Source organism: Equus przewalskii, chromosome 4, assembly GCF_037783145.1.
Source record: "Equus przewalskii isolate Varuska chromosome 4, EquPr2, whole genome shotgun sequence".
Classification (NCBI taxonomy): domain Eukaryota; kingdom Metazoa; phylum Chordata; class Mammalia; order Perissodactyla; family Equidae; genus Equus; species Equus przewalskii.
In genome coordinates, this window is record NC_091834.1 from 838,254 (window position 1) to 856,594 (window position 18,341).

Below are 18,341 nucleotides of genomic sequence, written 5' to 3' on the forward strand. Positions count from 1 at the left end.
AAATTCATGTGTAAAGAGATGTATGTCAGTCTTACTTAAATAATGAAATATGAGCTAGAATGAAGTACCCTAAATTAAAATAAAACACAAGCAAATAGATTGTGAAACTATGGGACTATTCACCCTTCAACTGAAATATTTTACATCCATTACAAGTTTTATGGATACAAGAAAGTTTTAGTAGGAGAAAATACTTAATGTTAACTGAAAAACCAGACACGAAAATGCGTAAACATCTTTATCTCAACTGACAAACAGATAATTTTTTTAAATGGAAGGACGTATACCAATGTTCAAAGAAATTTGACTTCGGTAATGAGATTTAAAGTTACACTGCACCTTCGTTTTTAACATTGCTGGGCTTTTCACATTTTCAACAATGAACAAGTAATACTTCTATTATTAAAAACGAGTGAGTCCCCTCATTCTTCCTCATCCTCCCTTCCTTTTCTCGGTAGAGTCTCCAGGTCAAGACTAGCTCTCTTTACTCTTTCTCTTCCCGTTTAGTCTTCAGCCATTTCCATCACTCTTGAGTCTGGCAGGTCACAGAAACTGCCCTTGTCAACATCAATTATGATCTCCTAATTGCCATTTTTGATGAGCGTTCTTGAGTCCTTATTTTAATTCCATTTGGCCCCTTTGGGCTTTTCCTTCCTAAAACTTCTTCCTGGAGTCTGGGATAGCTGTCTTTCCTAGCTCACCTGCTTTAGTCCCTGATTCTCGCCTACGTCTTAAGTGTCTGTGTCTCTGATGTACAAGGTCCTCTTCTCTGCTTATTCTACACCTTCATCAAACGAAAACTGGTGGAGTCCAGTGATTCTCACTACCATCTTCAAGTGGATTGTCCCAGAACATTTCTTTCAAACTCAGACACTTTGTCTAAACCGGGAAAGAAGATACATCTACTTCTATATTGTATAAATAGGTCCAAATCAGAATAAATGACATTAAGATTATCTCCCCATCTGGCCTCTATCCCCCTAAAATGACTTACACCAACATCGGCCTCTGAAGCAATAAATCTAGGTACAGTTATGCTGACCCCTCACCGTCTCACCAAATTATGCCACATCTACGCAAGTTATGTCTCCAGACATGGCATTTCTCACTATTGTCACTACCTTAACTTCGAAACCTCAGTATTTCTAACCTAAATTAACAAAATATCTTGCTAAATAGTTTCTACCTCCCTCATCTTCCTTCCACTGCACCCGTTATCCATGCTGCCACCAACTGATCTCTTAAAAAAATTGTTGTGTCTCTTTCCTGAATCGAACACTTCACCTATGCCATCAAGATCAAACCGCTTGTCGTGGTACATAAGACACTTGAGGATCCAGCTCTTACCTGTCTCTCCATCCTAATGTGTCATAATCTCCCCCTTCCTATTTTCTGCTTCAGAAATGCTGAGCTTGTATATCCCACGGACTAGCATGCTGTGGAAGGCGGTACAGCTTGGGGGCTAAGACCATGGGCTCTAAAAGCAGACTGTGCTTGCTGCCCAGCTGCACCACGTTCTAACTGAGTGAGCCAGGGGCGTTGCTTAATACCTGTGCCTACGTTTCTTACCTGTAAAATAGAGATGAAAATTTTACCGACTTTAAAGGCCTTATTATGGGAAGTGAGAAGACAAGACATGCAAAGCTCTTAAATGGAGCTTGGTACATATGAATAGCTCGATGGTTGTAAGCATCTATTTGGTCAAACTGATCCTTCGGCCTGGAATGGTCTCCTTCCTTTTGACTCTGAACATGACTATTTATCCCTGAAAAATCAACTGATGATCACCGCTTCCAGGCAGTCTCCCCTGATCCCCTACACTCGCGTATCCAGTAGAGATTATCACTTTTTCTTTACTAGTTCGTCGTACCATGTGCAGACGTTGTTGCTGGACATCATCGACTGTACAAAACTGGATTATGTTCTCTATCTTCCCATGGTCCAGTCCTCCCCCATAGAACTTTCTGCCGTGTAGGAAGGTTCTCTATCCGCCCACTCCAATATGGTAGCTGCTAGCCTCGTGTGGCTATTACGTGGCTAGTGTGATTGAGGAACAGAATTTTTAACTTTATTTAAATCTAATTAATGTGTCTAGTGGGGACTGTATTGGACAGTGGAGCTCTACTCTATAGGTTTTGTGGAGGAAGGACTCATATAATTTATTCATTCTCTTCAGCACATAATGCAGTATGTTACAGAAAATGCCAGTAGTTATTACTTTGAACAGACCTAGGAATCAACTTGCAGGCAGAGAGTCTATTCACAGACATGTACTTGTGCAGCCCAGAGAAAAACAATGTTGTTTACACTCCCACTACAACGGGACATTTTTAAGTCTGCGTTGTGATAGATATTTCCTAGTCCTATGATGAAAGGATAGATTAAAACCTGTTCCAGTAAGAAAACCTAAATGCCCCCAGTTTATCTGTAATTGCCATTTTAATTTAACATTTAAAATACTTCTGCAGTTTCAATTTTTGACAGAGAACTGGAGATTCTTTAATGAACTTATTCATGACCTATCCGTAAAGACATTTTACTGCATTTTTTCTACAGCCTTTGTCTGTTTTATTTCTTTATTTAAGTTATTTAATTGTTTAATACAACACGACAAACATGGCCAGGTTTAAAGTAAAAAGACAGAAAACTGGCAATCAAATATCAAAAACAAGAAGTAATAGCTATAGGTACTGCCTTTATCCTCTCACTGCAGAACCCGTGTATTTGAAGGTTTTAACATCTCGAGAGGCATTTGTGTTCTCTTCCTCCTTTCCTACAGCCTCTGTGCCTATAGACACAACACAAATCCTCAGTGATATGACATCCAAAATGATGCCTAATGAACACAAATCACTTCAAAAACAATAAGAATAAAATGACAGGAAGGATCAAGAATGTATTATGCAAGAAAGATGCAATAAAGTAATTAGGATATGCAAAGAATCTAGTTCTTAACAGGCAGATCTATTTTAATGTATTATTTCAAAACTATTATTAAAACTTTGAGTTCTGATTGAATGAGTGGAAGGAAAAGAAGAGTTCAGCCAAACAGAGTGTCTGGGCTTTCCCACTTGGAGAGTTCAGTGGCACGCACACAGAGGCAAAGTGACACAGGATTTAACAGCAGGTAATTACCCACGTTGAGAAAAGACGCCTTTGTTAATCCTATAAATAGAAAGAGGCACTCTTATTTTCTAGCGTGTCTTAAGTGACAGGAAAAGACACTGATGTTCTACTAAATTACGTCACTTCCTCTAGACATCAGGTTATAAACACCACACGCATTTCCAGAACTCTGGGAATCTGAAAATATTTGTCTTGAACAGAAATAAACTTTCTAAGTAAAATGCTTATCATTTACTCATTTTAAATAGAGGTTTATCTACAGCAAATCCTAAGTCCTCCTTATATTTAGCCTGAGGAGCTCAGAAAAAAAAAAATTGTATTAAACCCCAATGATAATAAAAATTCAAAGCCATAAAAATTGTTCAGATTTAGCATATACATATGGACAAAATTCTTCCTTTTTTAACAAATTATACCGTAATTTTATTCAAGCAAATTATTACCGATGTGTTCTGGTATTACAAGAGGTTGATTATTCAGCTCACAAAAGCTTTCCACGTTACGTTGTAGGATCATCCATAAGAACGGATACAGCGAGCAAGAATGCATGGAGTTCAAAGCAGTGATCCACAGCAATACGTTGCAGTCCATCCTCGCTATCGTGAAAGCCATGGGCACCCTCGGCATTGACTACGTGCATCCCAGAAGTGTCGTAAGTACGCTAGGGTGACCATCGTGGGTCCTAGAGTGGAGTTTGAGCCATAAAACAGTAGGACTTTTACTACATCTGTAGTACTAATCTGTACTGAAATTTTCAGGATATGAAAACAGAGAGGAACGTGGCTCCAGCCAGTTGCCGCCTTCTCTAGGTTACAATTTGCCTCCAGTAAAAAGCGGCTGCGGGAACTGACCGCCAACATCCTTTTGTTCTTCACCATGCTGTGACTTAGTGGTTATGTTTTCACTTGAGGGTAGTTCAGTTGTGGGTCCGACTCTGGCTTCTTCTAACAACCCAGCATTTAACCTAGCCCTTAAGACAACCTGGCCTAACTCCCGTATTGAAAGATGTGAAAAACAGGGGCCAAAGAGGATTAGAAATCTGGCCTGCCTTAAAATAGCTAGAGTTGAGGGCAAAACCCACTCCTCCTGGCTTCTGTCAGAGCGCTTTTCCTATGCAAGGATTTTTGTAAAAATACCTATAGTGATTAGGAATATTTCTTTTATTCTTTCCTTCTAAGCAATAGTAGTTCCTGAAACAGGGGTTCCTTCTGCATTCCTTTGAGGATGATTTAACAGTGCTTGAATTTGCATGTGTAATATTCCACATATTTGCATGGCAGAAGTTGGAAATCACCACCTTGCCTAGTGCTACTTATTTAAATACATCATGTACTTTGTATGGCCCAGTGTTTGCAAATCAGTGATGCCAGTCATCACCAAAGGCCTGAAATCTGTTGGTTAAGAGTGTAGATGGCCTGGCATGCAGGTGGAGTGAAAATAATAGATTCCGTACATTGCTGCCGTATACTGAGCTAAAAAATAAAAGTAAATGCAATTTATTCACATCGGACATTGAACGGTGTAAGCAGAGTAACTTAAGCAGCACCAAGCAATAGGTACAACTTCTCAGGAGTACCTATGTCTTCAAATATCAGTATCACCGTTGTCAGGCGCTGACTTGATGTAAACTACAGCAGTTTCAATCACATTCTTTATTATTTGATTTTCAGATTAATACAGCCTGCATCTGGCTTAAATGGTTTATTCAACAGATTAATTACTACACACTTTACCTGCACGTGGTTTTCTGAGTTGTGATGTCCTATGGCTTTCTGTTACCTTTTGAGTTGTCTATTTATGCCAGTTTATGTGTTTTTACACATCCATCTGTACATCATCAAAGAGAGAAGATTCCTGATAGAAAATTTGCATCAGCTTTTTCAGTCACTAATTCTATAAGTTTGGACGAGTTACTTAATCTCTATGATTTTCAGTTTTTTCATCCACAAAATGTTAGTACTTTCCTCACTAAATTCCAAGGACTATTATAGGACAAAGCAGAAACACAAGAAATCCACTTAAATGCAAAGTTTTGCAGAATGTAAGCTCCCAGCAAATCATTCCTTTTCAATAATCACTTTGAATGTAGGCTCATTAAAATTTGTGTATCAAAGTCTACACATTGAACATCATTTGAAAGAAATATTTTTCATTAAACTATTATGATATGGCAGACATCTATCCGGACACTGGGGATATACCTAGGAATCAGCACTAAATGAGATGGAGATAGATTGGCCCTCGAGAGAGGAAAGACTAATGTTGGACAAGCAATTACAAAGCATCGGCTGTTACAAAAGGGCAGCACAGCTGGATGTGGGGCTGGATCCTACTCGCCCCTAGAATTACTGAGAAAGAGAGTTGTTTCACAAGAGGGGATGCAGGAGTACTCAATAGTTTTGTTTTGGAAATGTTGAGTTTGTAAGTGCTGTGGGATGTCCACATGCGTAAGCAGTTGAAGATGTACCTTTGAAGTTCAAAAGAGATATTTTGGTTAGAGATCTAAGTCTTGCCATCATTGGCATCCTGTTACCCTACGGCAGGCACGTGGTTTACGCTGAGGGAGTGGACGGGATGGCAGGGGACAAGCGCTCCGATTGAGAGGAGAAGGGGAATTTAGGTAACAATGTTGAAAGACTCCATCATTTCCTGGTCATTGAGAGGAAGAGGAAACGTTGGAAGAGAGGATGGAATACAAAAAGGAAAACTAGGAGTATGTGGAGTCACAGAATTCAAGAGAAATGTTCCAATGGGAGATTATCTAAGTTGAAAGGTCTTGAGAGGTCAAGGAAGAAGTATACTTAAAAGAATCTATTGGATTTAATAGTACAGAGGTCATTGGGGATCTAACAGAAGAAGCGTTAGAGGATTTGTGGATGAAGAATCCAGTGAACTGTGTTGAGAAATGAGACGAGAATATGGGAAGCATTTAAAGGTGATTTCAGGAACGAGAGTGAGGAGCAGGAGAGAGACGGCCTCTGCAGTTGAAGAAGGACGCAGCTAGAGGGGGCTTGTTCTCATTTTGGTTTAATATTTGACAGACTAAGTTCTCGAATATAGAACTTATAAAGAGAGTAAAGCTGAAGAGACAAGAGGGGCATAACAAAGGCATTTACTAAATTTCTGTTTATCCTCTCTGAATGTTATTCCATCCTATTTTAGAACATCTAAAACATTCACCAGACCAACATAAAAGAATGTTGAAAGTTCTCACACTTTTATCACATGATTTAGGTAGTTTTGCGACCGTCTTTGACACAGCTCCCTACAATATGAGCCAAAGAACATTGACTCCTCAAGACATTCTATGATAAAAGCTCTGGGATCAGATAAGTTTGGGATGCATACATGCTATAACAACTTCTTGGAAATTGGCAAACAAAATTAGTCTCCCAAGGCTCTGAAAACCTTGTAGCAACAAAACTCGGCATTTTTAAACTGACATTTTCCAAAATTACTAGGTTATGATAGCCTCTCCTTTCTTTGACATATCTTTTCTACAAGCTCTGGAAATGTGACTGTAGAGTTCAGAATGAGCTCCATGAGGTCCCACCTGAGGTTCCTAATATTGATCAGGAAGGTCTGGTAACCTGTAGAGAAAATACGTATTTTGCTTTCTATGCAAGATTGTTCCAGAACTGTACAAGCTTGAGAGAGCAAACCATTCTAGAACCACCACGATTCCCAACCTTTTCCAAATAAATCATAAGGAGATAAAATCTTCAGGAAGCCACTCAAACCCCCTTGGAGCTATTTGAAAAATGTTGGAAGTTATTGGAGATTTCTTATAGTTTCTCTAGATCATGAAGTTGGAGCTAATTAGCATATTCATTTAATTGATTCCTTCATTAAACAATATTTCAGGGACATGTACTATGTGTTAGGTTCTCTCCTCAGTCTTAAGGATGTAGAAATGAGCAAAACAATACAGACTGTTAGTCTTCATGGGGCTTATAGTCTAATATAAAAGATGCAAAGTAAATAAAGAAAAATGCACTATACAGATAGTAATAAGTGTCATGATGTAAAATTAAGGAGGTAAGGGACCAAAGAGTGATGAGAGGATGGAAGAAAGGTGGCCATAGAAGGCATTCTTCAGGGGATGGTATTTGGGAAGAGACGTGAAAAAACAGGAAGCAAGCCACAGGGAAGACGTGGAGGGAACAGGCCTTCAAATGCTCTGAAATGGGGGCTGGGCGAGTTCAAGTTGCAGGAAGGAGTTCAGTGCATCTTGAGGAAAGATGGGGAAGGATGGAGAGAGAAGGAAATAACATTGGAGAGACAGATGTGGGTCAAACCACGTGGAACCTCGTGAGCCATAAGGGCTTTCAGTTTTATTTTGAGTTTGTGGGGAAATTACTGGAGTTTTCTAAAGATAAGAGTAAGATAATCAGTTTTCAATCAATTTGGCTGTTATGTAGAAGGCAACTTCTCATAAGGCCGGTTAATTTTGGTGTCATATATTAAAAAAAATTCAGATTTGATCAGTGGGCCCAATCCCTTAAACAAGTGAATTTCGATTCTATAAATTACTGTGTCAGCTCTTTCATAACTGCAGAAGAACTTCAAGAATCAAAATACAGTGTGTTCCAATGAGATGTTGTGTATGGTTAATAAAACTGTATATTGCCAGATTCTCAGTTCGGGCTGCTCAGTTCGAACTTGGAGGTTTTTAACTTGGGAGGTTTTTAAAAATACCTTTGCAGAATCTGACACCCAGAGATTATGATTGATTTTATTTGGGTTGAGGTCCTGGTATCAGTATTTTTTTAAAGTGCGCCGCGTGCCTATAATGTGCAGCCTGGTTTGAAAATCACCACCACTGGCTTTACCAATGCATGCAATAAACTAAAAAAATTAAACTTCTCAAGAAACAAAAATGAAACTGACAGGATGGCCGGTCCCTAGGGGAGGTACTAGGGTTGAAATGGGGTCAGTCAGTCTTCAGGACATTTAAATGTTCAAGGTGAGCCTTTACTCATGATATCTATATAAGTAAAGAATATTTAAATTAAAAATGGAACATTTTAAAAAGAAATGGAAGAGTATATTAGCTTGGTTTATAAAGGTATGCTAAGAGGGCGTGTAACTTTCTCCCTTTAGGGACAAAACTGAGCAACTGTTTCATTGCATGATTTGTCCTAAATGGCACTGTAACAGTGAAAGGATGACGCCAGCAATGTGACTGGATCATATTTCGCTGGATTTGCAATTCTCCTTTACATCCAACTAATTGGGAAGAAGGATATTGAGATTTACCCCGTGCTGATGCAAGAAAATGGGGTCAAGCCTTTGATTTTGGCCATTTCTAATTTTTGGCCTCATGATCATCTGATCAGTTTGGTTTGGCAATTAAATCTGAATGTGAAGAAAGACGAAATAAGGTTTTTAGTCTTGACAGAGCCTCTCTTTAACAATGAGAGACATATCCTTAGTTTTGCATGCAAAGAGCAGATTTTTAATAAAACGGTGAAATAAACCTGTCATCAATTTAAAATAATAACAAACTGAACTGTATCAGAAAAGCAATGGGTCCTTAGTGGACATGCTTCATTGGTAGCCACCTGACATCGCACAAAATATGTGTGGATTTGGCTCTCTCAATGCTTATTGTCCTTATTGGTTTGCCAAATTGACCTCCCAGTTTTAGACTGCCCCTTTGTAAAATGGGAAAATACAGTATCTGTGTGGCTGTTATTGTGAGGACTGTGTGAGATGTTAAACGTGCTGTCATGAGTATAATAATATGTACTAGAAGGAGTATGAGCGAGAAGGAGTACAAGCTTTGGAGAAGCATGATTTGAGCCTAGTCTTCCTTTGCCTGGTCTTGAATCATGGTCAATACTTTAATTATTCTGAAACCCACATTCTTAATCTTAAAATTTTTTTTCATCATAAATGTCTTTGATGATTAGTTGAAATAAACCATGGACTGTATTATTTACTCAATAAACTGTTTTTGGGGCTGGCCCCGTGGCCGAGTGGTTAAGTTCGTGCGCTCCGCTGCAGGCGGCCCAGTGTTTCGTTGGTTTGAATCCTGGGTGTGGACATGGCACTGTTCATCAAACCACGCTGAGGCAGTGTCCCACATGCCACAACTAGAAGGACCCACAACGAAGAATATACAACTATGTACCAGGGGGCTTTGGGGAGAAAAAGGAAAAATAAAATCTTTAAAAAAATAAATAAATAAAATAAACTGTTTTTTTCCTTCTGCTCTTGTTACTCCAAATATCCTATTAGGACTACCACAATTCTTGCTTTCTATTTTTTTTCCTCTCCTCTCTTCCTTAATGAAGTCTCACCTGTGCCCTACTGATTTACTCTAAAGGCAAGCAATTAGCAACACCTGCAGGAATGTTCAAAAACAGTGCGTGAATCAAAATGTTGACCATTCCTTATTTATATGATTACAAAGAGGTCTGTGATGGCAAATAATATTGTATATCAATTTTTTTTTAACAAATACAATTTTAAAGATTTTTACTCCAATTCTTACTTGGTACTTTTATTTTCTGGAAGATATATGGCCATGATCAAAGGAAGACAATATGCCAGATTAGATCAGTTCCTTCCCGCTTCACCCCAGCATTCTGACCCTACGACAGCTCAACGGAATTACACCAAAGTACTGTTAAACATTTTGACATCATAGTCAGAAGTTAGTGATATATACCAAAATATCCTATGTTCTCCCCATAATATTTCCTAGTTTTTGTAACGGAGAACTCTTCTGGACATCAGCCAACCATTATAAGAAACGTTAGTTCTGTTAACCTTAAGATATATTGAACAGATGTTCAATGGAACTATTACCTAAAGGAATAAGACAAAAATCATCAAATTGAAATGCTCTATTTAGAAAAAAAGAACATGTGATTCCAAATAACAACCCATTTTTATCCCTCTCACGAAAACATTCCCATAGGAAGACGAACGGCAACTTTGCGCGATGGCGAACACCCTGGAAGATGGCAGCATGACGCAGGAACTGGCTGAGCTGATAAAGCGGCTGTGGAGAGACCCAGGCATTCAGGCCTGCTTTGAGAGGGCGTCTGAATATCAGCTCAACGACTCAGCCGCTTAGTAAGTGCACGCGTTTTGATAGGAACAAGCTGAAACATTTAAACTGAAGAATTATAACTCTGTGTACTCTGTATTTATAGTCGCAAATGAAGAAAATAAAATGGCTTTACATTTTATTATACGAAAAAGTGGTAATTGAAGAGAAATAAAAATCACCAAGAGGATAGAATGAGATGTAAAAAATACAACAAAGGGAACATTTTAAATAGGTAATTTTGCAACCATTTGCCTGAGAAGATCCTTATCTTGTAAATATTTTCTCCCAATTAAAAAGAATTAATCATTGTGCATTGCGTTCAACATAAACACACACAGGGGATGTGCACACTGAGGTTTTGGGCTATCCATTTCATTACTAAAATTATCTTCTAAAATAATCTTATTAATGACATATGCTTTGGCTCCATTGGTTTGATGACCTTGATAAAGAATTCTGGAAGAAAGTAACACAATGATTTTCAAAATACTTACATATTGTGGCATTCTTTTTGAGTCTCAAGAAAGATTATATAACTTTCACAGCTAATATCATCCAGTTAGCAATTATCAGCCACCAGGAAATTAGGAGGTTGTGACACTATTTATAACTTCTCTGTAAAAACGAACTTGAATTTCCATTTTGGAAAGTGGTTCTTAACCTATCCCGTAGTTATATGCCTGCATGCATGCGTGCACAAGCATGTAAATACAATCTAAGTACTTGCTCTGTATTCCTGTCCATGCATATGAATGTGTACAAAGGTATACACAGAGTCCTTTTGATGAACTCCCAACAGATGATGCTAGCAGGACTTTGAAAAAAAACAGCAGTGCAAAAGAGAAACAAATGAAAAATTATCTGGGGACAGAACAATGAAACTTGAATGATACTTCAGATTTTTAATCATGATGGGCAGAAAGATTATGGAGAGAAAGCAAACCACGTAAATTCTAGGAAAACAAAACGACAGTCTTCTGTGAATACTCATTCATGCTCATTTTAAATTCCAAACTCCACGAACACACGCCCTGGGAGGAAGGTCCAGCTCTCCTCCCTCTGGAAGGAGAGAATGGATCTCATCCTGCGCTTACATAAACTTGAATAACTGTTTTCATACGTGTCCCACTGCCTGGCCACATTTTAAGACGAAGAGAGTTCTCTGTAGTACAGAAAACATTGATTTTCTGTATGAATCGTTGATAAAGGCAGTTAGAATTAATAAGAAACTTTTGTGGAATATTCTCATAAAATGTGGCTTAGCAAAGTTCTGGGGAGGGAGGAAGAGAATAGAGAAGTAAGATCGATAGATAGACGATAGCTGTAATTAATATATTTAGTTTTGGATACATATTTTTTATTAAACATGATTTTTCTCTTAAAATACTGTAAGAAATGTATTTGCAATTATATTATCATTATGTTTACCAAATTCTTTGCTCTTTGATAGCAAAAAATGTTTACATATTGTAGCGTCAAAATGGGCAGATAAAATGACATTTTATTGTGTTTTCTAGACTTTCTAATGTTAGTTTTAGCTTTCTCCTTTGTTTTGAAGCATAAAATGTATTTTACACTGGGACTATCCATCACATTATAAATTCAGGTTAAAAGCGTTTATCCGTTCTTCAAGTTAAACCCATCTACACAATATCCTCTTATACCCATTTTGTGAACGTCGCCTGTGTTGTAATGGTTTTTAACTACCCAGATTTGTTTGCAGAGCAAGAGAAAAACAACAAGAAAGCTGATATCCCCCTTGTGTCTAAGAAAGATTTCATGTAAAATAAAAGTTTAAAAGGTTAATGGTTTTTTGCCCATGGGAGTCCTTAAAAGGAAGATTAAGTAAAAGCTTGCTAAGAAAAAATGTTGAATGGCATTGCTTTCTTCCAAAAATTAACAGAGAATTTTTTTCAAACACTGAATTACATTCACACTTTAAAACTAAATGTCATAGCAGATGGGGACTTTATCCACGGCTACTTCATATGCATTATGTAGGGCAGTGGTCGCTTTCTCTCTCTCCCTCTTCCACTCCCTCTGTCTTCTTTCACTCCTTTCTTTCACTTTTTGGTGAAAGCGCGATATTTGTTCTCTCAAACTCAGAGACCCTTCAAGTTGGGGCTAAGGAAGAGGCGGGTGAGTCCACACAGCTGTGGTCCCGTCCCCAACACCCCCATCATTACTAGCAAACTGAAAGGGAAGCTTCCTAACAGTGGCAAACAGGGAAGATTTCAATTAATCCTTCACGGTTTACAGATCAAGGCTGTTTGGTGTGCTACTTAAATTCCATGTGCTTTAAGATTCAAGTAGACTTCACCAGGAAAAATACTATTTTTTCGTGATTAGAAAAAGAATCAGACTTTTTAAAGTGATTTGCGCTACATGTATTTAGGAACTCTGGTTTGCTTTAAGCTTTAGACCACAGGGTTGAGCACTCAAATCCTATATTTGTGTATTAAAACAAGCATTTTAAATGTAAATTTGTCCCTGGGCTAAGGCCTCTGCCTTGCCTGACATCATTTACACATGCAAATAAAAGTACATTCAAACGTGTCTTTACCAAGCATTCATTTAGCTGCATTAAAATGAGCTTTACCTCTCTGATGGCAGGTATGTTTCTGCTTTGTTCTGGCTCCTGCAAGAACCAGTTGACCAGTTGCACCCACCACACACGCAGACTTAGCCAACAGGAAATTCACAAAGGAACTCGCTTCACAAACTAGAAAGTAGATAAACCAGAAAAATCTTCCCATACTTCCTTCTGATATATTTATATCTTGATTTGTCTCTCTTTTTAAGAAAAAATAAACTTTATTACAATAAAACATGATGATAAATTTTCATGTTATATATATACACATATATGTGTTTCTGAAATGTGATTGTCTATTTGTCCGTGGGCCAAAATCCCTTTTGGGCATTTGCCTTTTCTTAGTTTGTTTCAGCTTAAAAGTGGAAAGATTCTCCAAGAAAAAATTATCTATATTGCTGTTAATTTATTGTTTAAAAATGATTAAATAGCTTTGTTTTTTAAAGGCATTTGTGCTAGGTGCTAAGGCATTAACAGCTCAACTTAGTCCCTGAAAACTTCAGCTTTTGAATAATGACTAATATTCAGCTGGACTCTACCTCTCAAATTCTGTCTGGATGGCTGTACGCCCATCATGGTCTTTCTATTTAAGCTATGCACGTAAACTTGGTTGAATGTGATGGCCAAATTTGTCATAAAAAGCTTACCAGGCTGTTACTACCTCTATTTAGCATTTTCGCAGAAATAGCCATATTGCTAAGCTATTAAAAAAACCTTAGTATCAAAAGTCTAAAACAATGGTTTTCAGCTGTTCTTAAAGCAATAAAACACTTTGGTTTAGTCTAAAGACATCACCTGGTTTCAAGGATGAAGCTAGGAGCAGGCTCTTCACTCTAGTCTAACAGACTCTTAGCACACGCAGCTTAATCAGACAGTCCTGCCTCTCACCAGCCCCCTGGATCCCGTGGACAGAAAGATGACAGTGTGCAGCCTGGCGACAGTAGGGTTTTCAAATACAGCCTCCGGGTAAGAGTTAAGGACACACTGATGGAAGAGAAGAGCAGGAAGGAATGGTCTAATGTGTGACTTCAGCCTTCTGCCCCCAGAAGTGCTGGCTCAGGGATGGGTCAGCAATTTCGTGAGCTAGTTCCAGCATGAATCAGCAAGAAAGTCAAAAGCTGCTTTTATGGAGCTAACTGGATACAGTCACGGCACTTAAAGAAAATGCTTCTGAGTCCCAAGCTAGACCATCCATGGGGAAACAACACAACAACCTTCAAATTATATCATTAAAACCGATCATTCTCTTAAAATTCAAAGTGCTGGAAGTCAAACTAGAGCGTTCTGAGGATAATCCAGTGACTGGCATTAGAAGGTAGCATTTTTTTGGTCTAGATCAAACCCCATAAAGAAAACTTTTCTCTCAAACGCCTACCCATATTCCAGCAAATCTATCACTGACACCTTATAAAATGCAAACTAGGGCAGCACTGACGTGTCCACCTCTAAAGGAAGCCCCAACCATCAGCGTGGGCCACACTCAGGGCTCTGCAGCATCCCGGCCACGGCGCTCTTGCAATTCCCATGAGCCAGAGTTTGAGAAGCACCACTCTGCAGTCGATAATGTTAATGGACCCTAGACTAAAAATTCGTTTGTACTGAATCCTAATATCTTCAAATGCAAAGTTACAAATCTACATGCTATTTCATTTCTTTTTATTAGCTATCTTAATGATTTGGACAGAATAACAGCTCCTGGATACGTCCCAAATGAGCAAGACGTTCTACACTCTCGAGTGAAAACGACGGGAATCATTGAAACTCAGTTCTCCTTTAAAGACTTGCATTTCAGGTATGATCAAATGTCTTTCCTAACTATCAAGAGAAATATGCCGCAGGCTCAGTGTCTCTTCACGGAGAACAGCTCTCACCCCTGGTCATGAGCCGTGAGTCTCGGGCGTGCTCACTAGACATGGTTAGCTCCCAACATGCTTAGCCCTCCTACAGCCCTGCACCCAACCCTCGTCCCAGCCTCATCCCTGTCTCCAAAAACAACGTTTCTTTCTCGAGCAGATGGGAGCTCGATTTTATTTTCCTCATTCTTGAAACTGATATCCTACTCAAAAAAAAAAAAAGGGAATATAGCTAACATTTAAGCAACAGGTGCCAAGGATCCTATTTCCTTTGCTTTCCTATCTCCTATTTGCTTGAAATATTTTTATTAATTTTTCCTTAATTAAAAAATTGCAAATAAGAAGAGAATTATTTGAATGAGATACTATTTACTGGAATAACAAGGCCTATTTATAAGCATGATCTGGGTATGAAAATGAGGCCATTATTTTCATTGCTGTTGCATTATCAAGAACTTCCTAGAAGTTCCATTGCCAAATTACTCATTTACTGCACCAGGAAATGGAAATCTAAACACAGTGTTAGAAAATGCCCCCTTGGGGCTGGCCTGGTGGTGCAGCAGTTAAGTTTGCACGTTCTGCTTCTTGGCGGCCCGGGGTTCACTGGTTCGGATCCCGGGTGTGGACATGGAACCGCTTGGCAAGCCATGCTGTGGTAGTTGTCCCACATATAAAGTAGAGGAAAATGGGCACGGATGTTAGCTCAGGGCCAGGCTTCCTCAGCAAAAAGAGGAGGATTGGCAGCAGTTAGCTCACGGCTAATCTTCCTCAAAAAAAAAAGAAAAAGAAAATGTCCCCTGACACTTAAGCACCTCTCCCTATGGACTGTGGGTGAGATTGGCTATTTAAACATTAAAACCAGGCTTTAGATGGACCCTTTAGAAAAGAAAAAAAAATTAATAAAAATGTAATTAATAAAGTCATTCACATATGCAAAAATGGGAATATTTTTAAAAAGGAGAAAATCTGGAGAAAAGATGGCAAATATTTGTGAGGAAAAATTTGTTTCAGTGGGATAAAAGCTTTAACATTTTTTAAGTACTAAAGTTAGTGACACATAATATCTAATTAGAATGGCTATTACTTAGAGGGTCAGAATATTTTCCAGTTAATATACAAGAAAGCTCTTCAAAATAGATACCTAAATTTCAGGCCTCGCAAATAGTTGATTTTCTGAAAGATGAGCCCAGATCAAACCAGGATAAAGGGGCTTCGAAGACCAGGATCGACACCCACTCTCAGCAAATGTAAGCAGACCTCAGTTCTCTCCTCACCATGGTATAGCTCCTCTCTGACAACTGCTTTCTCCAGACTCCTGATCTTTGATCCAGGTTCTGGGGTTTCCCTTTGGGAGCCCACGTCCGGTTGCTTCTCCCCTCTGCCCCTCTAAAGCCCGCTGGGTTGTTGTTGACTCATTCCTTCTTCTCTCTTACTCTGTTTTCCTCTCCAACTTTCTCACCTAAAGACAGACCAGAAGCTGAGTGTAGTTCTTGAGTGTGGTCCTACACCCTGGGGCTGAGATCCAGGCCAGGGTCGTCATTAATCAGCAGTAGTCGTTGAGGAACAAAGAAACCTTTACTTGCCTAATGAGTTTGTTGTACAGATTAGATGTAGTTAAGTCACAGCGAAGAGCTCTATCTTGATGTCACCTTAGCTTCCATAAGCCAGTGGGATTGTCTGGATCCTCCACTGTCTGGATCATAAGCCAGTTTTGAAAATTAATGTTACATATTGAACATCTAGAAGCTCACAACCCTGGTCGTTCTCTACGACACCAGTCATTTTAGCATCTTCTCAGAGATGGTCAGCATCATGAACTACCCTTTTATCTATTTGTTCCTTGAAAGATTTCTCCAGGATCATATGTAGAAGTGCCAGAAATGTGATTAGAATTCACCTCTTTCTAACTTCAAACACCACACTCCTTCCCCTGTATAACACTGATGGGCTATTGGGTAAATTGGAGCGAAAACCATTCTTCTTCTGTGGAGTAAGTACTCTTTCCAGTGTTGTTGGTCCTCTACAATTCCTTTCAGACAGAAGCGGGAGGGGGAGTAAAATGGCGGCCTATTGGTGAGGTACCTTTGAGTTAGGGGGGCTCTGAGGTACTCACACGTCTGTGCTTCTAAAACCAGGGTGACACAAAGATTGCCAAAGAACACACAGAACCTCAGGAAGTCGTGTTCCTTTCCTGGAACATCTATTTCTCTTAGTACAAGTATTATGTATGTACTTAGTACATGTCTACTTAGTACGAGTATTTCACAAGTATTATCAATATTTATAAATTTTTTAAACAATTTTATTCTGAGTAGGATACAGCATTTGCATTAATCTTTTTAGGTAAAACATTATTTTAAAGATATGTTTCCCTCATAGTAGGCTTCTCCGGAGTAGACATCTTGACCCCATTGGCGCGTCATCGTTCTCCTGTCCTTTGTGGTTCTGCGGTTAATTTTGTGAAGTGGTGTCTTAAGCCCCATAGGGAGGCGATGTTCTGTTCTCCTTTGGAGCATCGCTGTGCCTTAGGAAGGAATGACTGCCCAACTACGATCTCTTTGCCATCCACTAAAACAGATTTTGAGCCCTTTTGTTTTCTTACTGGGTTTTGCCTGCCCTCTGGCTCAAGGCTGTGCTGTTAAAGCATCGTCTGTGAGGAAGAGAATGGAGATACTAGCTACTCACTCAAATGCAGGGAATTTCTCTAAAAGCAAGTTCTTAAACAATAAAAGTTTGGAAATATATTTAAATTTTACTACAGGATATAAAAAACAACTCTACTTTTTTCTTAAGGAACTATTTAAAATCATTTGAATATATTTTTAAGTTTGGTGACAGCAACCAAGATATGTTAATCCCTTAATAAATTCCCACCGTTAAATCCCTTTTTTTTGAAGTGCTGAATAGGATTATCCAAAAGTGCACAGGCTTTTGCAGTGTGATGTTTTGTAGTATTTCAAAATAGGAAGTATAAAAATAATGTATCTTCCAACTCCATTTCGGTAAGTGCCCAGGTATTAAAATATATTGCATTAGCATTAATTTGTATTCACATGGCATAAATCATCCTACAGCTGTTGAAAACTAAAGACCTAATTTACATATTAAATTAGAGAACTCTAGAATTTTAAACAGGAACATCAAAATGAAAAGTCCTGTCTGCCAATGTGGTGTATTGTCGTCATGTATTACCTAAATTAATGAAAATTACCTTGGAGTTCTTGTCAGACCAGAACTCCAACTGTCAAGCGACAAAATAAATTATCTTTACAGATGTTACTGTACTATGTAAATGAAAATGCAATGCAATGCAAATGTGAGCCCTTTTATTGTTATAAAATAATTCCTCAGGATAAAGAACTTATAGATTTACCAAGCCATTCTAGAGATGTCACTTTCTCCCTAATTGCTCCATGATTAAAAAACAGAATTGAAAGGACATAAAACCATATGGGAGCCAAGAAAAAAGTTCAGCAACTATTACAACATAGAGCTTTAGATTTCGTAAATTTAACATAACTATTTTCAACAATGTTTGAGTAGAGCTATGATATAAAATAAATTGTAATTTTCCTGAATTTGAAGTTGAATCGTGTGCACTCTGTTCATTTCTGTGGGGTACCATCATCGTAGCTCAGCAGTTAGTCTGGTTGTCTGCTCAGCAGCTGTATCAACTGAGCTTTGTCCCTCTCTAGTCGACCTCACA

The 18,341-nt window shown here is 38.6% G+C and overlaps 1 protein-coding gene across 3 annotated transcripts in view; it reads left to right on the forward strand.

The window, feature by feature from the left end:
* GNAT3 (G protein subunit alpha transducin 3) overlaps positions 1 to 18,341 on the forward strand; it is a 65,894-nt gene that overhangs the window by 37,328 nt on the left and 10,225 nt on the right. For 2 of the 3 annotated variants that reach the window (XM_070615358.1, XM_008521954.2), the window contains exons 3-5: positions 3,637 to 3,778; positions 10,055 to 10,212; positions 14,446 to 14,574. In XM_070615358.1, the coding sequence (XP_070471459.1) occupies positions 3,637 to 3,778; positions 10,055 to 10,212; positions 14,446 to 14,574 (429 nt within the window). Of the gene's footprint in view, positions 1 to 3,303; positions 3,342 to 3,636; positions 3,779 to 10,054; positions 10,213 to 14,445; positions 14,575 to 18,341 lie in introns of those variants that run through there. The other variant, XM_070615359.1, reaches the window with a different exon arrangement.